Source organism: Anopheles maculipalpis, chromosome 3RL, assembly GCF_943734695.1.
Source record: "Anopheles maculipalpis chromosome 3RL, idAnoMacuDA_375_x, whole genome shotgun sequence".
NCBI lineage: Eukaryota > Metazoa > Arthropoda > Insecta > Diptera > Culicidae > Anopheles > Anopheles maculipalpis.
The window spans coordinates 67295161-67316915 of NC_064872.1; the positions used below are offsets into that span (position 1 = coordinate 67295161).

The window sequence follows — 21755 nt, forward strand, 5'->3', positions numbered from 1 at the left end:
GCTATATATGGTGTGTTTGTTTGTCTGCACTAATGCCAGAATTTCCCTAATAAATAGCTCTTACGGCAATCACCCTTAGCAACTACAAGCACTAATGTATATACGTACCATAAGGGGGAGCCCCATTCAAACAGGTTCGTCAAGATCTCTGGTGCCCCAGAGATCTGGCCACCTCCACCCTTGGGTAAATCCTGTTTAACGTTATCTTCATTTTGTGCGCAAAATTGCTGCTGTGCTTTGAAATATTTAAACTAACCGGTACAATTTCAATCGCGCCCAATCAATTTCCTTTGACGGACACTTCCTTCACCTCCTAAAGCCCGCCATTTTACTTTTTTCTGCAGTAAGTTAGCTGGCACGAATGGCTGCCGCCCCCCTGTTTACTTCACCTCCTTCAGCACCTGCCGGAATTTGTCCAAAAAGATGTCCACATGCTTCTCGCCAAAGATGAGGGCGGGACGGAAGCGAATGCTCAGCTCACCACATCCGCCAGACAGAACGCCTGAAATGGTAACGAACGAAATTATTAATCCACCACCAACAACCAGCTCGCCATTTTCCCTTCCATTATTACGCTACCTTTCTGCTTCAGCGCGCCGACAATATCATCCCGCAGCTTCGGTGTCGCACAATTAATCGCCAGGAACGTTCCCCGTCCACGTGCCGCACTCAGCAGCTGTGGGAACTCTTTCTGTGCCTGCATCAGCCCATCCTTCAGCTTGTCGCCCGTTCGACGCACATTCTCCAGCAACGATTCCTGCTTAATCACCCGCAAAATTGACTCCAACAGCAACATCTTGCCCGGATCACCCATCCACGTGTTAAACACGCGGTACGGCTGCGACGGTTTCATGTGCGCACCATGATAGTAGCCACCGAGCTGCATCTTCTTGCTGAACGTCACCACATCCGGTGGGCTCGGTAGATTAAAGTGCTCGTGGCACCAGATCTTTCCCGTCGGTCCACCACCCGTCTGCACCTCATCGATCAGCAGCGCACTACCACGGGCTTTGGCGATTTTTTGCAACTGTTGGAAAAACTCCGGAGACGCCTCATTATCGCCGCCCTCGCTCTGAATCGGCTCAACAATTATGCCCGCTACCGGGATGCCTCGCTTGCCGTACTGCTCAATCAATCGCTCTACCTCCGCCAAACAACGGGCATCTTCCTGAGCATTTTCACGAACATTTTCCTCCAGCGGATAGCGGTACTGGGGGAACGGAGCGATGGGCCAATCGAACGATGGTACATCGATCTTGTGGATGTACTTCGAATGCGTAGTCGACAGACACCCAAGCGTACGACCGTGGAACGCACCGTGGAAGCTCAGGATGCTTAGCTTCGGCGCGCCCGGCGCTTGATTGATCATGCACGATTGTATCTCCGCCTCGGTGAAGGGTATCGCCTCGCCCCGCTGCTTCTTCTGGTACCAGATGAAGATGTTTTTGAAAGCATTCTCGTTAGAGCAAGAACCACACATCATGGTCGTGACATGATCGAGCCCGACCGGTGCTACCGACATCAGCACGTTCTGCAAGCGGTTGGGCCAATCCTCGCCCGGAAACACACCCAATGCGGGACGGTTGATGAGAGCTGAAAGGATAAAGCAGATAGGCGTAAATATGCCGGATGCATTGGGGTAGTTTGCTTTAATTTTGCTATAATGTACAGTGGCTCGGCTGGACACAGCTTCAACTTGTTTGAAAACACGATGCAGATTTTAATGATAATTCCTTGATAAAATTGCTTATTAAAAAGACAAAAAAAAATTATAAAGTTTTCTTAAGAGTTCCTCTGTCATAATCAATCAATATAAAAAGTGATCGCTGCTGAGAAGGGTCTCATAGGACTCTCAAGTCTCTGCTATCGCCGACCAATAACGCCGTCTGCTTCTCATTCTGAGTTTTAAATGAATTCAAAGCTTCTCTTTGAATTGCTAAATGTAGAGCCTGGCTCCAGGCTCTACATAAACAAATATTACAAGACAAATATTACATAAACAAATATACAAGAAAACAGATATTAGCAATACTGAAGTAGACTGGTTGATCAAGCTCCTCGATCAAGCACCAGGCGAAATGCAGAAGTTCCTTATGCGAGGCCCTTTAAATTTTTTTGGAGCATAAGCCCTCTCCATGCTCATTACATAAAGTGATCGTCAATAATAAAGGACCACTTTCATATCCACTATAAAAGCACAAGCCATGTCCACCATGCAACAACAATGATCATTCTACCAAAATTTGGTAAAGTTATGTCTAGTAGAAGTACCGAAATAACATTTTTGAAAAGAATTTGCTCTTATATAAATGGCGGTCATTGTATGTGCTCCAAATCAAACGATTATAAGGTTAATGTTTGTAGTGGTACTGTGGTCGATGAAAGTGCAACTATTTTAATAATATTATCCACTCAACGTCCCAACCCAATTTAAATTAAATAATCCAGCACCATATACATCCACTTGCAGCGCTGTGCAATCTGTGCGCCGCCCTGAGACAAAACACCGGTCCGCAAATACCTAACCTTGAGCAACAATTTCCAGGTTGTCTCTAACTGGTGCATTTAGCGCACCGCTTCAATCAAGCCGGTCGCCTGTTCCCCTATCTATTCCAGAAACAATGGTTCGTCGACCACACGCCACGCGCGACACGCGTCAAGGCTGATAAAGTGAATTTGTTTGATAAACCGCAAACTTGCATACCTATCCGAGTGCATAAACACATATCGCACCATATGCGATATGTTACGGGCATGGGGGGGGTTTAATATTGTTATCGGGCACAGGGCAACTCTTTTAGGGAGCAATCCCTAAACTGCAGAGAGTCCTCTTATCATACAGATTAGACCGTCAAATAATTGTTTGGCGTCGCACAATGCATGTGTTGATTCTTATTTGGTGCAATCTAAACCCTGTTACCTATTTTGTACAGCTTTTCTAGCTAAAAATACTAAACTACTACTTAAGTACTTAAACAAGTTCCTTTAAAAGCTTTTAATTAAGTATTTTTATATTAATTTTTAATTTATGAAGTCCAGATAGTCCTAGGAACAATATGCAAAAGTAACCGTTTTATGATAGTTTAAAAAATGGTTAAACACCACCAAGTACGCTAAAGCTTTGGAGTTTTGAAGCTCACCAGCAAAGACAAAGACAGCGCGTGTTGATGCTGTTTGTCCACAAAAAGGGACAACATCTACGTCATCCTTGGACACTGGCAGCAAGAAGAAGACACGATCCAAAGGCAATGTCTACACCACACCAACAAGAGGCAGAATGGCAACACCCGAACCTACCCGGGATTCCATCAGTACTTTCATGAATTGTTAGATATAAGCTTCATCTTTAAGTTATACGGTCTGGTCGTTCTAAAAAAATCTTCGAAAAATGTGTAATCATGAAATATCTGACCAGGTGTTTCATTACAGTATTCTAGGAGTCAATTTGGTTCACCGATTCCCCCTCTTTTGAGGCTTAAAAAATAGTTTCATAACGATCAGAACATAGCTTCTTACTTGCGACAGGATTTGGTTCCTTGGGCTTGAACCATTTCACGTGTGTTATCGGTGAAGCTTCGTGTTCTGTAAACACCATCCTGCTTCTCTCTGCACAACTAATGAAAAGAAGTACTAATCTGATATCTGGGGTTCAATTCCAAGCCGGATCGAATCTGGATGTTAATTCCAATCCGGAATAGATGTCTCGTGTTAGTGGAAAAGTTTGCAGCACACTTGCCTCAACAGTTATTTTGTTTTTACATTTGATTTTTTGTTTGTGAATTGTTCTTTGAGCTGCCTTCATGATTCGAAGTGTCATTGTCTCAACATTGTCATGTAACCAGTAGTTTTTTTAATATTTTGTTTCTTAATGTTTTGAGAGCTTACTGAAAGTGGTTGGATTGACAAGCAGAAAAAATCTGATAAAAGTGAGAAAAACGTACTATTCATCATGAAGTTTGATACACTCTATCTAGTTAGAGGTACAAACTATTCTGTATACTAACTTGGTCGCCTTACTGAATATTGACTGAAAAAAAATTACCTTTCAACTCCAAACGCCATACTCACTTGAAAGATTATGTTCATCCCGGAACACATTCAGCAGCTCCTTATGATTGTAGCCCAGCGGTACGGAAGAAATTTGTGTATAGATATCCAACAGCACATTGCCATCCACGTCCTGCAGATAGTTTCCGTACGATTTGTCATAGTCCACAAACATCTGAACCGAGTTAGCGTTCTGCGTTAGGCCACGTGGTGTCATACAGGGAAAGAGAAAAACAAACGATGTTAAGCATACTTGTAGCGCGATCCGTGTAGAAGAGCAATAGATGGACAAGAGATTGGTCCAAAAATAAAGCAACGCGTGGTTTAACACGTAGCGCAGTACACCCGCGATTGATGCGTACTGCCTAGAGATTCAAGTTCAAGACCAACCACCGGGACCCGGAAGGTTGTATGGGGAGGGACCGGGTACGGTTTACCAGACAGAGTCGTACCAAGTCGGCTCCGTAATAAATTCACCTCATCTTCTGCTAGAGGTCAGGGAACCGACGGCGACATTCCGTCCACAATCACATATACCCCTCCGAAAAGACGGCGGCGGCATACCGAGCGTGTAATGGCCAGTGTTGTGTGTGTTATTTATATAATTTTTAATTGTCTCCAATCGTGACCGGTGAACACACCCATTGAAGCAAGACATTGTAAGACGAAGTATTCTCTTCTGTTTTGCGTATCATTTCAGGGACATTTCATTGACGACACACCCCAGAGTGTGTGAGAGAAACAAGACCCGAGATGTGTCGAATGCTTTGATTCCATTCGGCAACATAACACCAACAAGGAACACCCGGGCTCCCGTCCAGCATAAACAATTGATTGAAAGCAATTCCCTTCAATTCATTCCAATTGACGGTGTAGGGCACATCAACGGAAGAAACCGATCCGGATTGGTGGTCGCAATGCAATCAACGCCCTTGCTGTACCCCCTTGCAATCTGTGACAAATCCTGTCAGCATCATACCTGCAGTTGATTTAGCTGTTGCAGCAATGCTCTTGACTTTGGTCCAGGTACTTCGGTTTTTAGCGATGGTGCGGCCGGTTCAGCCAATGGAACTGCGGAAAAGTGGCGGCTTACTGTAGAAGAGAAGCAGGAGAAATGTTATTCGATGCTATCTATTCCTAGAGAGTAGCCACGGTAAACCACTTACACTGCACCAAAGAGCGGTGGCGTCGCTGGCATTCGGCTCGTGCCAGAACGGTACCGATCTGTTTGAGCAACATTTTCCCAACAGAAGCGTGTATTTATCACTCTGCTGTATGCTGAAAAACAGAGGTTTCCGGTTCCGATGGACACACAAACGCGCACACAACAACTGCACCGTTCCAGCGACGTTCTAGAAATGCCTGTCGTTTCCCAGTTGCAGTGGTTCTTTGCCGAAACGTTCCAATCGACCATGCGCGAAACTTCGACCTCACGACACAACGCACACTTGCACTGAATTTAGCGTATATCAAACACGCTGCTCACTACTGGCCGGCACAACACACTGAATCCGGTGCAAAAACCCCCTTCCACGCACGACAACGGACGGATGCTGTTTGTACCCTGATGATGTACGGAGGGTTCAATTTATCCACCCCGGGCGACGGTATACCTGCCCTCGAATGTTTGCTGCGTGTACTGAAATTAACGTATTTTCAAACCGTAACTATGGTTTCAGTGGTTCTCAAGTGGTGTCGCAGATTTTTCGACAGGGATACTAAACTCTTGAAACCCAAGAAACAAAATTTACAAGCAGCATGTCATGAAAGTTGACTGCATTTGTTTTACACCTGATATAATACTATTTTGAATGGCCAATCGAACCGGATTATACAGGCCCCAGGAAATTTCATAATGTTGAAATCGGTGTTGAACTATCAAAGTTCCGATTCCAACTTTTTTCCCATTGCCTCGTATAGATAGCTTGTGTATGCGCCAGGTCCTCAAACAACGATTTCAAAGCGAGAAAATCTGAAATTTAAATTATGAAATCTTCCGTGGTTTGTGCCCGTTTTATAGGCAAGCGTTTGGGGATAAAACAATGCTCTAGGATTCCAGATGGGATTAGATTGAGATCGTCTGTGATCGACATTGTTGTTGTTATCCAATTGTGGAAACAAATTTTAACTTAAATGCCACAAGCCACGAGAGGTTTTAAAATTTTAGGTTCTCATGAGTGTTTGTGAAATTTTCTAACTTTGTAATCGATTTTTGAGAACCTGGCGCATACACAACCTACCTACACCGGGACAACATAAAGGAAGCCAAAATAGTAAAACTGAGATTTTTGTTTTGCAGTTCGACTTCAATTTCGATTCAGTGATATTCTTTCAAATTTATTTATCAATTGGCTAAAGGACACCTGCGTGTACAAAAGGAAATGCTATATTATTTGCACTATCGAGCGGTATATTTGATAGCGTGCCAATCGGCTACGGAGTATAAAATACTTTTATTTAACGCGAAATAGCTTCTTTAGTACAACAGTTACGGAACATTGCAATGTCTAGGCTTTCAGTTCAACTGAGTGGAAGTTTTCCTCGAGGAAGCATCTCTGAGCCACGAAGCTGCAAATTATCATACAAGAGACGTTTAGAATGCCATAATAGAGAAATCTAATTACATGCCCAATGTTTTCCTCTTTACCTTTGATTAACACCCCAACCGCTATCAACATCATCATTGTCGACCGGCATCACCTTTTCCAAATCATCAAATATATGATACACATCCGACTGTCCGGTGAACGTGATTTGCTGCAATCGTTCCGATGGTGGACAGTACACACTGCATTGGAAGCAAAAAAATCGAATAAATTAATGAAAAGAACATTTGGAAAACAAGAACCGAAAGGACGCTTACGAATCGTAAAGATTTCTCAACTGCACAAAATGTTGCCCGTACGCCTTACGCGATGCACCATTGTCGTTGATCGTTGCGGACCAATTAACGCACAGCGCCATGTGACTGTCCCGTTGATTAACGATCTGATTAAATTCTTCGTTACTGCCCGGCTCATACACCCGTATGTATTTGGTTTCGTTCTTCAGCAGAAAGCTACCGACAGCATCGAGTGCTGGCAGGGTAGCTTTCGCTGCTGGTTCCGGTTCCCGCACACATATGGTGGATAGCTTTTGCGATACGTAGCGCTGGAAGCTTCCGTCGTATGCCACCTCCGATGGGCGACGTAGCAGATTACAGCGTAGACTAAGGGTTTCGTTTGTTTTTAGGCCCGCACCAGCCTGCAGTTTGGTGTAACCAGGTGTTTTAATATCTAAAAAATTTATATACCATTATAAATGCATTGCTAAGCTATTTGCTCGTTCATCTTATGTGACCACTTACAAACGACCCTGTTCTGTTGCAGCTCGTACGCAGAACAGTAAAGAAACAGCTCGTTCATCACGATTTCCGTCATCAGCGGATGATGCACTTGGTTGAGATTTTTCACGTTCACATCGATGCCCAGCTCGCGCTTGGTTGGATTGCTCATGTTACAATTCGCATCCACCAGCAACGAATCGTTTACGTTAAAATTCCACGTGTGCCGTACAAGACGATGCCTGTAATTAAACAAAATGCTAAAATTACAACATCAGCCCTTTTTGTGGCTAAACAAAGAAAAGCCAACATTACTTCATCTTCGGATAGTCCTGCGGCATTGCGTAGTATATCATCAGTTTGATGTCTTTTTGGCCCTTGGAATATGGCGCCTGCAGCCACAGCGTGGCCGTTTTCGTCTCGTTCGGTGCAATATAATTTCCATCCGATTCCCGAAACACTCGGCAAACGTACTGCTTGCGAGCTTCCCTGTCACGGCCAACATTTTCATTGGCCAAGTTCTGTAAGTCACGCCGTATCGAGAGCGGTATATCGGCTTCATTCGGATTGAGCAGCACGTACCGCGGATTATCGATACAAACGTAGATATCATTCACCATACTAACACCCGCATTGGTTATGTTCATTTTGATAGGAATCACCTCACCCGCCAACACTTCCGTCGGTGCGCGGCTGAAGCTTACGTGCAGTGCTGGTGCTGGTGGTAGTATTTCAAGTTCAAGCTTCCGATCAAACGATGGCACAGAGGATGCTGCAGCCGTCGGTCCGGTCACTTTACCTCCATCCTTACCACCGGCACTACCAATCCGGATCGATTGCGCTTCAAACAGTTGCTTACCCCATAGCGATGGAGCTTCACCCGGCCCGGCCGGTTGTGCGGCAGATATTTTTCCAACAATCCCCAATATCCGCAGTTGCCCGGTGCTGCGTGGCGTTAGCTTCAGTACAAGCGTTTTTGTTTCGTGCTCGGCGAACGTGACCACCGCCACAAAGCTCGAGGCGACCACATTTTCAATCTCGGACCGTTCCTCCAAACTGACATCCCCAAGAAAGAGCGACCGGTTAGAGAAGATTTCACCCGACTCTTTGCGGAATTCCCACAAAAGATTTATGTTTTCGAACAGAACGGCCGGTTTAATGGTGTTTTCCAGGTTAAACGCCACCTCAATCGGTTCACCGTGCACGGAACGGGGATTTTCCGTGGCGGGCGATTCGGAAGAAAAGAGTGACTTGGATGGGCGGAAAATCATCACCGGACGCTCGGCAGCGCTCTGCACTAGCATTTCCTCCATTTTGTTCCACACGTGTTCATCCGTCGGAGTAGACTGTTATTAAAGATAAAATGTAAGAAAATAATTCATTTTTAACACTATTTTTAACGACCAAGATAACAAAAGTGCTGCTACGACCCGATCAGGAACAGGATCTTACCGTAATATTAATATTGGTGGCCGCGATATGCAACGGATTCGAAACCGGTGGTGGCGACGTTACCAGCACCTTCGTCATGCTCTGCACAATTTTTGGCAGCGCAATCGAGGGAATGTCATTTGCCCCTTCGCCACTTCCCTTCGACTGGAGTGCCTTCTTTGTGCTGAGGTACTCGCGCAGAAACAACGTTTGCTGGGTCGCCGTTTGCATGCTGGAAGGGCGCAACAGGTGGGCCAGACAGTTACTCGCTTCCTCCAACTTTTTCAAGTTGGACGCTTGCCGCCCGATCGTGAACTGTATGTGATCTTCGGCCAAACTCCAGCCCCGGTTCTCAAACACTTGGTACGCTTGTTTGTACGTACGGAATGAATGTTTACGCTGGCCGACCTTCGAAAACCGATGTCCTGCCAGTACGCAGTGCAGTGCGTACTTTCGGTACTGAGGAGGATTGGCCAGTAGAAAACAATACGACGCTTGCTCCAGCAACAGGGCCGATCGAAGGTCTGAATCTTCGCTCGTCATTCGTATCAGCTGTTTCGCTGCTTCGTTATACTGTTTGGCCGCTCGCAAACACTCCATCGACAGAAGGGTAGCGCGGGTAGCGAACTGTGGCAACTTGCAGCTGTTAAGGTACGTCAGTATCGCTTCCTCCATGTAGTCGTACGTTTTACGGCTAGCCGTGCCCTGCATGTGGGCGGCCAGTGCTGCCATCTCGAGTGCTCCCGCATAATACTGCCACGCCGAGTCCGCGTTAAAGTCTCGTTTGGCCTGATGGTACGCCTGGAATGCGAGCGAATAATGACTAAACATAAAGTACAGATCGCCCAGCTTGCGCGTCTGCAGTTCGGCCGATTCGTTCGTGTAGACGACGGCATTTTGGTTTGTGTTTACGCCCGGTTTGTTCGTAACGAACCACCGTTTGGTGGCGCTTAGCAGCGATCGGCTTACGCCCTTTTTGTTCGATATCTGCAGAAAAGAAAGGAGAAAAGTATAAATATCCTGGCCTCCTGTGAAAGGCTATTTCGGTTTGCTCCTTCACTTACGGAATCATTCAGCACGCCCACCAACCGTTCAACGTACGGAATTAACGCACGCACGGTAAAATCCTGCACGAAATGTTTCAAATTGTCCAAATCACTCGCCGTCAGGAACGAACCGTGAGCAACCTCAATATCACTCTCGATTGGCCATACGTTAGGGTTTATCGTCTGCAACGATAAGCTATCGATGCTCGATGTAAGGCTCGACGTTTCCTGTATCTCGATACCCGTTTCCTGTACCGGGCTGAGCGGATGCGCTATCACTTCCCCTACCATGATCCCGGATGGTGGTGTTTCGGAGGAAGCGCTACTTCCACTGCTACCGATACCACCGCCGTGCACTAGCAAATTGGACGATTGAACCACCGTTGTGGGCATTCCCGTAATCGAACCCATATCCTGAGGAGTTTTAGGTGCGCTGTCGATATCACTCGCCGTGGCCGGTTCGGATCGTTGATGTTTCTTCAAATAGCGCAACCAAGGATCGGGACAGTCGGCCGGTGGACCGCCGTGGGAGTTAATTTGTAGCAAGAAACACTTGTGCTCTCCATAAGTCGATTTCAAACCTTCGAAGGCTTGTTGCGCTCTGTAAGAGAAATCAACAGTAGAGAAGTTAATCCCCTTTGACCATGCCCTTTGTTGACTTTACAACACACTTTCCAATATCACCAGAACACCCATCGTGCAGCATAACGTAACAGTTGAGCGCATCGTTAGCGAACCATTTGGGCAGCTGGGGCATCGTAACGTTTTGCATCTTTTGAATCTTCTTCGTCAGCTGACTGGCTGTTTCAATTGGATTCTGGTCGATGCTGGACACCACGATCAGCGAACACAGCAAGTGGCGCGTAAATTCATGATCCGCCGGAAACTGGACGGTCAAAAACGTTTCCCGCCACTGCTCGAACCACGGCTCGGACGCAGGAATGTCAACGAAGCTACCATCATCCAGCCGGATCGCTTGCATCTTCTCACACCCGGCGGCCGTAGTGACTGCTTCGTTAAGCATTTTCTTTGCCAGTATCGTTTGCGGCGGGCGCCAATTGACGTCCACCACATTGATCCGCAGTCCCTTGATCGAAACGCTCGTTCCGGCAATGTCGCGAAAGTGGGCTGTGTGGGAAAAGGAACAAAACAAATCATTCGCATAGTGCCGAAAGCTCGATCGAAGGCGGTGAAGATTTGCATACCATCGGATGAAAGCTTTAGAAATGGTTGCAGCATTTCTACGAACGACAGATTGTTCTTTTGGCACAGCTCTTCCGCCTGTTGCGATACGATGGCACCCACCAAGGGGGAAAATATGTTCTGTATGATCTCCTTGGAGGAATAATTTTGTCCGGTAAGATGAATCATTTTCGCTGATTTTGTCACAAATTGCACAGAATTACATTTAACTACAGTTGATCACTTCAAAAATGAAAAAATTTTTCCGTTTTAAGCTGATGCGACTATCGATTTCTTTCGCCCTCTGTAAACAAACACTAGCACACTCTTTGACAGATGACGACAGCTGATTCGATTCAGTGAGTAAAAGACAAACTTGCACCATTACAGTTTACTGATATTTTTTGTAAAATTAAATCATAAATTGTTTCTAAATGTATACCATCTATTTATTTCCTATATTAACTTCCTCATAATCAAGGCGTTTGAGGAACTACATACCTCATATTGTTAAAAGTATTGTTAAAAGTTTTATTTGGAAGTTGTGACGTTGCGTTCTCTATTGCTGTATGCATAGGACGTGAAATATGCCACAAGTAATCATACCCTTAAATTAGTCAAAAATCGTTGCAAAGTTTTATAACATCACGTCCTGGTGCCCGAAAATAGTTCCACAGATGAAATTCAATGGTAAATTGTAAGCAATAAGTTGAAATAATCAGTACATTTATCAGTTCTTGACTCTACCGGTTCATTCAATAACCAATTTGATTCGCGCATCAACACCGAAAGACAAGCGTGACAGATGCAACAGTAAATATTTACATTTTCGCTGTCTCTAAGAAGATGCGAAGGCGCATCCGCTCCAAGCCCTTTTCAGTTCAGTATTGTTTTACCCGTTAGTATCATGCCACAGAAGATTATTGTTGTGACGGGATTTGGTCCATTTGTCGGTCACGAGGAGCGTAACGCTAGCTGGGAAGCGGTTAACCTTTTACCAGATGTGTTCCCGTTTCGGAAAGAAACGTACGAGCTGCGGAAGCATAAAGTACCCGTGACGTACGCGGAGGTGGATCGTATCGTCCCACTCATCTGGAACCAACAGCCAGATGTAAGCTTTTCACTATAGCTAATGGATGTTTTGTAAAGAACTTTGAATTTAAACAATCAAAAATAATGTGATTTCTTCCTGTCTCATCTATCTCCAGCTGGTAGTGCACGTAGGCGTACACGGCCAAATTCATACAATCAATCTGGAACATTGTTCCTACACATCCGGATATTGTAAGCCAGATTTCGCGAAATGTTATTTGCCTTGCGATAAGATAACGCTTAGTGGAAAGCATGCTGCAGCAGAGGGATGTACGATGCTGAAAACGAATCTTAACATTGACCGAATCGCGAAAGAATTAAATCTGGAAACGAATGTACAATGCTGTTGCTCAACAGAAGTTGGAAAGTAATTTAAGAATGCTTTTCCCACTCAAAAAACGATCGAACGACTAACTATAATATCTGTTTATTTTTTTACCAGTTACTTATGTGGATACATATATCTCAAATCGCTAGATGTAAATCCCGACCGAGCGCTATTTATACATGTGCCGAAGGTAAACGAACCGTACAGTTCGGAGCAAACGATGGCGACAATCTACAATGTGATTGGGAAATGCTTGGAACAGCTTTCAGCTGAACAAAAACTGTCCTGAACGTAGCTCATGTGTAGCTGATTTGCCGCTAACTACCACGATGGACCTCAAACAAAGATATTCAATGGTTTGTTTTGAATTAAAAAAAAAATTCTAACTTATCCAGTTAACTTTACCTATCAAGTAGAAACGCTGAATGGTACATGAATTGTTCAAGCCATCGTAAGTGTGCTATTATGTTTTAAATGTGTGTTGCTAAAGCAACACAAAGTCATTACTTGCTTGCTAACAAAGTGTTAGTTAACGATGAAGGAATAAAGTGATAATCTTTACGACCTACCGAACGGAAATTTACAATTTCAACAAACAGCTCATCAATACTTGTATTTTTTAAGCAACATTAAAAGCCTTTAGCAATGCGGCCTGGCCGTCCTTTATGAATAAAAAAAAATTAAAAGCCTTTACTATTTAAAAAAGGTTATTAACAGGCATGATATGGTATGCAAAGGCTTTAACGTACCATGCACTTGGTAAACTTAAGCCTTAGCGACAAACAATCCACAATAAATTAAAACCCAACATGCTTCCACAGCTCCAGTCCGCCTCACTCTAAACAACATTTAAGTGATCTTTTCCGCACCTTTATGTCTTTGTTAGGGTGCTTAATATAATTGTTGCTGATCGAAACGTTCACAACGGCTATTTCAAAACAAATAATACTTCAAACTATCTGTCAAATCATGCTCCCGCACACTGCGATCATACAAAATGTTTTTTTCCGCTTAAAATGCAGGATATGCGAATTCAAAAACTTAATAAAAAAATTGAAAATTATTAAATTAATAATACCGCGATACAAACGTTTCAAATGAATCCGATTTTCAAATATCATCCCGATTTGCTCCACAAAATAGATGGCGGACGACCTGTGTGCGTCGAATCCGTCTAAGCAATACCCTCGATGCATCGTAACTAGGTTGTTTTCTTTTGGTTGTAGCTTTTGGTGAAGAAATAGTGAATAAGGTGTCAATAGTGTTGATTACGATTAGGGCAAGTTAGAGTACGTAAAAATGCTGTACATGTCAACTTCTCCAGAGCAGGTGGTTAAGAAGCAGAAGGAGGAGGAGAAAGAAATTGATTCCACATTAAAATTCGGCTTTCGGCTGATTTGCTCGACGGCCCTGTATCCGCTCGATTATGCCAAAACTCTCATCCAGGTATGGTTGGCTCTGCCGCCGTGTACGGCTAATCCCCGGAGAAAAAGGTTATCTCATGTTTGGTGCCGCTTATCGCATTCTCACAGCTCGGATATGAACCGATCGCACCCCGCCCGGGACGGACGCTCTTTGGTACGAGGGCGATGATGCTACCAAATATATTCCAGTACGGTACGAACACGGCTAAAAAGCCGGCGAATCGGCAATCAAAATGGTTTCTGTTAGGCTGAACAAACCACGAATTTACTCACCTTTGCCTTTCTCCGTTTTTTTTGTTAGCTGCGTATATAAAAAGTGTCGACGGATTCATCGGATGTTTCCGAGGCCTGGGCCCCAGGCTGGTGGGCAATATGTTGAGCTCGTACTACAGTGAAAAGCTGGCCCTGGTAGTACTGGCGAATCCGGTCACCACCCGGTTCGATGATCCCATGTACTGGGTCAATGAATTAGACAACGATGCATTGAACGAGTACATGGAAATGAAGGACGGTGAGGTGAAGCGTGTGCCGGGCGGATTGCTACGTAAAGTCGTGGCGCACGTATGCGGCGTTGTCATTTCCCACCCATTTCACGTGATTTCCATCCGCATGATGGCACAGTTCATCGGCCGGGAGCGTATTTACACTGGGCTGTTCCGCTCGATCAAGGAAATCTGGGTGAACGAAGGCATCAAAGGCTTTTTTTCGGGGATCGTTCCCCGTCTGTGGATGGATTTATGTTGCATGACAATAACGGCCGGAATTACCTACCTGTTTGTCAAGCACGTCGGGGTTAACAAAACGATGTGCGGCCACATCGATGCGATCGCAAGCTTTACGGTAACGAGCATTTTTTATCCGTACCATGTCGTGTCCACGTGCATGGCCGTCCAAGGGTCAAGGTAATACTAACGCCATCATCCAAGTTTATATTATTTAGTAATATGTGTATCGTTTGCTTCTCGATTTGATCTGTGTCCTTTTTAGATTGAAAGCCGGCAACCCACCGATGATGGACCATTATATTAACTGGCGCGACTGCTACGCACGTCTCGTTTTGCAAAAACAGCACAAGCGAGGTGCATCATTATTTTTCCGGTAAGAATTATTAGCAAAAAAGCTTGTTTTTTTCCAATCAATCTTGCCACAACAACAAAATACACTAATCGGCATTCGTTTTTTTTATTCATCATTTCTAAAGCAGAACTGCTGCTCCTGGCAAACTGAGTGAATCATTCGCACCGTATCCGGAGTTGAAGTAAACCTCGCATAAAGGCGGTTAAAAGGGAAGGGAATGCAGATGGATGAATGAATGTTTGGCCATCACGATTCGTTACACGTTCTACCAAGAAATTTCTATCCGTATGGCCCCAAAATGTTAATTGTAGTAGTTTATCTTTGCTTTTTTAACAATTGAATGTTTTATTTCATTAACAGTCCAGCGTAACGTTGCATTTACTGGGGGGAATGCGTATGTAAATCGGGAAAAAGGGTTAGGAAGAACATGTACTCGAATTATAGCGCACGTGTGCATTTAAGAGACCAAACAGGGCGCTTACCATTTCGTAAAGAGGGAAACTAAGGCGTTCTACATCGTGCAAATGGAGCCTCTTTCACTCCTTTACACTTAACCATATGAAACAGCCAGTAGTAGCTGGTGGGTAGATAAGCTGTACTCCTTATGTATAGACGAGGCACAAAAAGTAAATTGAAACTTTAGACAATTTTGGTCACTCTTGGAAGCACAGATTTATGAATTTAATAGCTGCCAGTTGATTAGATGATGAGTTATAGAGTTGTTTTCAGTGAATCAACTTTGGATATAGTGTTCAAAACATGGATAAAAACGGATTTGGTGGGGGGCTGATCTATAATTGATTTTTGATGGGTTTAAAAGCTCTGTTCAAACCAAACAATGGCTTGATGAGTCTTACCCGGAGTCTGCAGAATCACCTACAAACGTTAAGGATTTTTTTATGAGTTCCGCGGTTGCTCGAAAGAGGTTGTTTCGCCAGAAAATATTTAAAAAAGTCCATAAAATGATATTGGATAACCATAAAACTACATCGATGGAGATAGCAAAAGCTCCGGGGCGATTGCGAAGGAAAATGTGTATCATATGATTCGTAAACATTTGAACATGCGGAAGCTTTGCTCAAAATGAGTGCCGGATCAGCTCACAATCGATCAGAAACAACAATGGGTAGTTTGAAGCTTTCAAACTACAACAAAACCAATTTTTTGTCGATATGTGACTATATACGAAACAACAGGATACAAACTATTCCCTACTCGCAGACCAGAAAAGACTGCTGGTTGGAGAGAAAATGAAGTTCAATGATGAATGTACCGCTGAAACAGAGGCCTATTTGGAGAGTTATGATACACTTTTTTTTAATGTCTTGAATGAATGAATGAAAGGCAATTAAGTTGAGTTAACAAATTTAATTTGGCAAAAAATCCTTTTTTCCTGGTTAGGACTTATCTACCCATCTGTTAGTCAGTCAATCAGACAGAAATATAACTAAGAACGTCAGGAACAAAAAAAAACGAAGCTAGTTGTGTGATTTAAAGGAAAAGTCATACATTTTATTCTTTGTATGTTTTCTAAAAAAAATCATACCAACACATCGATGACACATTTGTTGGTGGACAACGGAATTCCTCGTAGACCATGCGCCCTCGGTATACAGCGATATCATTTCTTTACATTTTTCAACTCTAGCATACTTAGTAGAAGTATCGGAATCAGCTCTTTGAAAAGTGGACATATAAGTTGTCTTATATTATTTGGCGGTCACTGTAATACTAATGCAAGGTAAGATGCCGTACTGACGCGAAGAGAAGTGCCACCAAACCAACCGTCATTGTACCAGCGACTGTTGCATCTGCGCCACTACCCTGGCAGTACACCCGGTCGCAGTTCGCTTCGGCAAACCTTTGGTACTGTCGCTTCACATCCGACCAGTTGCACAGTCCCACATTGCACCAGTCAAACATGAGCGGTTTCTCGTTAAGGAAAAACAACACCTTTTCCGGTTCCCTTTGTTCGGCGCATCTATTGGAAAGATTCAAACAAACAATACAAGCATTAAAGGCCAATGGAAGCGAGCAGCAAAGCTGTGTGCACACAAAACAAAAACCTACTGATACTTGACTGCGGCTACATTTGCCGTAAACGGGATATCACTCGTCGTGTACTGGCGGTTGCGCATAAACGGAAAATTGTCCGCCCGTATCGGGGTGGAATCACGCTTTGCTCCAAGCGCAGCCAGCAGCAGTTGAATTTCGGAATCGTGCGTAAAGTACGCCACCACCGATGGATCGTCGCGCGATGCTAGCTGCTGCAGCATATCGGACATTGCGTGGCACGCGAGATCCTGGCTGTGACCGTACCCGTAGCTGGTACGGTAAAAGTACGCCAGATCCTCCTTGTACTCGAGCACACGCACCTGATCCTCGGTAAAGGCGGTACAGAACGGGCTGGGCCGTGAGATGTGCCACGCTTGCTCGTACCGGCATGCGTCCCACATCGCTTCCACCTGCGCCACGCTCAGATTGTGCCGGAAGCCGAGCCGCTGCGAAATGTCCCACACCGTGCCGGTGAACAGGGCGGAGCGTAGGAATTTGTTCACCTCCGAGTACGGGTCCTGCTCGTCCCGCTTCTTGTTCGCTTCATAGTCCGGACAGTAGTCGTACGGTTTGAGCAGCAGATCCGGATCGGTTGCTGGCGATGGGGTCACGCGCTGCGACTCGGCCCGACCGAACAGCCCTTCCGCGAATGCTTTAAAACTTGCCTCCGTCCGTTGAGTTTTCGTGTGACGGAACTGTGCCGGCGAAGAGATAGAGGAATTAGATAGTGGATAGAGGAGTTTTGGGAGGGTGGTACAACTTACCATAAACTTGGAAGGTTGGTATCCGGTACCGAACACCTGCCAATACTTCTCCTTAGCACGCAGCGCAAGATACTTTAGATCTTCCCAGCCCTGTTCGGTTAGGTGTGAATCGTACTGTTCGGTTATGTTCGGATCCCAGTGCCAGTTGCGCAACATCTCCAAATCCTCGTCACACATCCTTCCGTTGTCTGGGGGTGTACGGCGCGTAAAGTAATTGTCCATGATGGCATCTTGTAGCTGGGAGAGGAGTCACACATACTTTTTCCGTTACACATTGCTAGGCACGGGCATACGGCATCTTACACCAAACTTCTTACCAACTTGAGCTGCTTCGGTAGCTCGATGATGTCGCTCTTTCCAGGCAGTCTCGTACCATGGCGGCTTAGGAGCCAAAATTTCACCGGTAAACAGTCTGGACAAGAAGCGTGAATAGAGGATAATGGTTAAAGTAACTCATGGAAAGATTCATGCTGCGTGGATCTTTTTAGCAGACCGCAACCTACTCGGCACTATATGCTGTCGATCGGTATCCGGTGCGCGTACCAGTTCGTACACGGTTTTGGTGGCAAAATGTTTCACCTGTTTGCGCTCGGTGTCATCGTTGTAGCAGTACGATTCGCAGCACGTGTTGCCCTGCGCTGTGATAAGCTGTGCCAGGCAGTGAAGTAGCAGGATCACTTGCAATACTCGTGGTATCATGTCTTACTTTTGTTTTTTTTTTTTTTCTCGGGTACTAATGAAGAGGGAAAGGTTTTAAAGTAAAGTCATCAGTTCCGCGTTCTTATCGTACGTGCAAAAAACACGTGTTTAACATATGCTATGGCAAACAATAGCCAGATTGGCCGGTATCTCATCGCACAAGACAGATTGTTCGATGCGCAATCTAACGTTTGGTGGGCTTTTTATAGCTATCCTAAAATTCTTCTCCTGATAGCTCTTGCATTAGACAGAAGCTATGATTCAATGCGGAGAAATGATCATGACGGTATCTGCTGCTCGCTTGTATGATGCTTTAGTAAGCTTTTGCTACGTTTCTTTTTCAAGTCAAGGGTTCCCGGTTAAACGGAGCCACATGTATTGCCCAATCAAGGGATTAATGCCACACCTTTTGTGTCGAACGTTACTAGTTTAAGTGAATCCATCCCTTAAACATTAGCGCACTATGGGGAAATTTAAAAGAATAGAGTAATCAAACGTAATTATACTTTGTCTCTGCTCCCTGTTTGATTAGTAACATCATCGGGCTATTGCTGTTGCATATTCATTCAGGCTTTAGCAAGAGATGCCTTGAAATCTTCTCTGATCTCATTTGAGTTTTGTTTGGTGCGACGATCTGCTTTAGGGACGTATCGTTTTATTAACATTATTTATACAACGTAGCCGGGTTGGATGGGATTTACATCATGATCTTAATTAATTGATCAAACATGTTTCTTTCCAACATTGTAGGAACATATCCCTTAACACATTTAAAGGAGCGTTATAGTTAGTGTCCTGGACGGAAAGACCTATCTTTTAGTCATCCCTCAATATTTTTTAAAGCCGAATCTCAATGTACACTTTCCGGGTGCCTCCGATCATTAGCATCATCAGAGCAATGAAATGTTCTCCAATAATGGACACCCCCGCCTTTCAAAACTGCTCAACCGTGGTACCGCATTTGGTCGGTCAGAAGTTTTTGAACCGGCAAAATTAATCCACACAATTATCGAGAGACCCATTGACCTAACATAATTGGAATTTCAACCTCGATTCCCGTACGAGATACATATAAGTCCTCCCAGTTCCTCGGGGGGTTTCTCTGATGCCCATTGTTATCACAAACCGATCAATATTTAGTTCTACCCCGTGCTTGCAAGTGAATAATAACGCCAACAAAACTGTGTCCCATTAAACCAGCCATACGAAGGAGGCAAACGTTTACTGTGGGTTGTAAAAATATTGTACATGATCGTACTGTGCCGTGTCCAACTACTTTATGTGTTTGTTTTGCGGTTTTTTTTTAGTTTACCTTTTAAAAAATAGAACATCGTATCCCATCATCATTACATCATGAATGATAATTTGTTTTTTCCCCGATCTCCCATTACCATACACAGTAGCATTGGGAACGTACTTCCCGCGTTTTGTTCAAAGTTATCATGTTTGTTAGGTCCAAATACTGTGCGTGTTTTAATACTCCGATCATCATGTGTTCTTTTTGTGACCTTGAACGTCTACCACCTACCGATACCGGCCAACTAAACGGGCTGACAGGCCTGGTTAGGTCTCATCTGCTGCAAAGCTAATGATCGGAACGAAGGGCAGTTTGTTAGATAGTGTCGATGACATAATACCGGTGGGTAAAGCCATATATACATGTATGACGATGATCATGTTGACGATCGAAGCCGCGCAGCTAATGTAAGCTGCACGATCATCACCGGCCATCGAAGGGAGTGGCTGGACATAGGGCAGCATAAGCAGTGTGCAGTGTTCCTAGACTCACCACGACGACACCACGCGAGAGACATTCCGCTACATGGCTCTTCTTTAGCATTCCTTTTAACGTTTTTCTCCGTACCTTTTTAACCGGTTTATTCTATGTTGTCTCTATACACTCTTCTACCTGCCGCCCTTTTTGCGGTACGGTCGTGAAAGAACTATGCTTTAATAATAGCTGGTGCTGCAGTTATGCTCAATTCTATTGTCTTCAGGTGCATTGCTTTTGAGTATTTTACCCGTGACAGGTCCAACACTTACAAACCCATAAAAAGCTTACGTTTTCTAAATACCTGTCGCGGTGTCTGAATTAGGTCGCATCGTTACAAAAAAAAACGCACATGACACACCAGCGAACAATTTCTAATATCTCCTCACACAAAGCGTCCGCACTACACTTACATCTCGTTGCAATTATTCTGCACCCATAGACGAATTCAAGGCACGCGTACTAACACTAGCTGCTCGTTTTCACTTGCTGGTTAAGGTGATAATATAATATTCCACTGTATAAACAACGAACCGACGACGTCTCCGTCACGATGAGGTTGCATTCGGTGATCGGTGATGATCGACAACCACCGCAGAGCACGATTTCGACACACAAGCGAAACTGGCACAACTGCCAGCTTTAACGGACAGGAGCAAACTGAATCGCATAGTACTATGCACCACAGACAGACCGACGGACAGGCTTTACACATATTGGTATCGCGGGTAAACTGCGATCTTCGATCCGTGCTATGTAGTAGGGTGTTGTCCTAAGGTGTGCGCGCGCGTTTTCTCATGTCCCACACCATGTTCATTCAACGCCCTGTGTTGCTGTGGATGAACCATCCATCTCATTTCTCTCGCTTTGGTACATTCAGGTGGGCGGTCAAAAATACCACCACCAATAGCAAATGGCATGAACGCATTACACGCGTTGTGTTCATGCCGTTGTCACATTATTTAAACGACGAACCGTTTTGTTTAAATTATGCTCCGGTGCTTCAAAGATTTGAACTTAAAAATGACTCACGGGAAAATTACAAAACCCATTATAATCCCGTTTTTATCAGTGCATCATCGCTCTGATAATCTCCGGTTGCAAGTTACAAGACTATGAAAACATCACAGATAATACGGGACAGATTCCGCGGCCACCTCTATCACCTCATCGCTGGAGACTAGGCGGCGCAAACAATATGGCTCCAACAATCCATATCTCGCCTCTCTTTGGTCCTTCAACAATTTTTTCGATCTATTCAACTTCCACTTCTGGTTAAACTATTTCCATGCCCTTACCTCAACCTTTATCCCTTTTTTCCTTCTTAGAACCGTACACGCTCTTGAGTAAGTTAGGCTTAAAAATTTCGTTAAACCACTAAGTCGGATGAAGAATAACAGGAGGTGCAGGCGACAGCGGCGTCGATCTTCACACGACAGGACCGGAGTTCAAATCCCATCCGGAACGCCCCACTCCTCCCCGTATGGAGGACTGACTGACTATCCAACTCGTCCTCT

The 21755-nt window shown here is 44.6% G+C and overlaps 5 protein-coding genes across 5 annotated transcripts in view; 2 read left to right on the top strand and 3 right to left on the bottom strand.

The window, feature by feature from the left end:
• Nucleotides 1-378: 378 nt before the first annotated feature.
• Nucleotides 379-5293, bottom strand: LOC126562113 (4-aminobutyrate aminotransferase, mitochondrial). Its single transcript, XM_050218535.1, has 5 exons — nucleotides 5214-5293; nucleotides 5027-5139; nucleotides 4069-4240; nucleotides 580-1593; nucleotides 379-502 (listed from the first exon to the last, which is right to left on the bottom strand). The coding sequence occupies exons 1-5, from the start codon at nucleotides 5284-5286 to the stop codon at nucleotides 381-383; spliced, it is 1494 nt and encodes a 497-aa protein (XP_050074492.1). The 5' UTR covers nucleotides 5287-5293; the 3' UTR covers nucleotides 379-380.
• A 1248-nt stretch (nucleotides 5294-6541) lies between these two features.
• LOC126561386 (trafficking protein particle complex subunit 8) lies at nucleotides 6542-11251 on the bottom strand. Its single transcript, XM_050217496.1, has 9 exons — nucleotides 11052-11251; nucleotides 10516-10974; nucleotides 9865-10445; nucleotides 8822-9787; nucleotides 7685-8715; nucleotides 7394-7611; nucleotides 6911-7322; nucleotides 6695-6835; nucleotides 6542-6615 (listed from the first exon to the last, which is right to left on the bottom strand). The coding sequence occupies exons 1-9, from the start codon at nucleotides 11215-11217 to the stop codon at nucleotides 6555-6557; spliced, it is 4035 nt and encodes a 1344-aa protein (XP_050073453.1). The 5' UTR covers nucleotides 11218-11251; the 3' UTR covers nucleotides 6542-6554.
• Nucleotides 11252-11905: 654 nt separating this feature from the next.
• On the top strand, nucleotides 11906-12737 carry LOC126563005 (pyroglutamyl-peptidase 1). The gene is made up of 3 exons (XM_050219612.1): nucleotides 11906-12139; nucleotides 12237-12487; nucleotides 12563-12737. Exons 1-3 carry the CDS (start codon nucleotides 11936-11938, stop codon nucleotides 12735-12737), a joined length of 630 nt encoding a protein of 209 aa, XP_050075569.1. The 5' UTR covers nucleotides 11906-11935.
• Nucleotides 12738-13747: 1010 nt separating this feature from the next.
• On the top strand, nucleotides 13748-14974 carry LOC126560903 (mitochondrial carrier homolog 2). The gene is made up of 4 exons (XM_050216853.1): nucleotides 13748-13894; nucleotides 13981-14065; nucleotides 14174-14774; nucleotides 14860-14974. Exons 1-4 carry the CDS (start codon nucleotides 13748-13750, stop codon nucleotides 14972-14974), a joined length of 948 nt encoding a protein of 315 aa, XP_050072810.1.
• A 1706-nt stretch (nucleotides 14975-16680) lies between these two features.
• The window catches only part of LOC126562150 (multiple inositol polyphosphate phosphatase 1), a 222946-nt gene continuing 217871 nt past the window's right edge, over nucleotides 16681-21755 (bottom strand). The window contains exons 2-6 of the mRNA XM_050218578.1: nucleotides 18272-18473; nucleotides 18086-18180; nucleotides 17769-18005; nucleotides 17020-17699; nucleotides 16681-16930 (exon numbers count right to left, since the gene is read on the bottom strand). Of these exons, the coding sequence (XP_050074535.1) occupies nucleotides 16681-16930; nucleotides 17020-17699; nucleotides 17769-18005; nucleotides 18086-18180; nucleotides 18272-18467 (1458 nt within the window). The 5' untranslated portion in view covers nucleotides 18468-18473. The remainder of the gene's footprint in view (nucleotides 16931-17019; nucleotides 17700-17768; nucleotides 18006-18085; nucleotides 18181-18271; nucleotides 18474-21755) is intronic.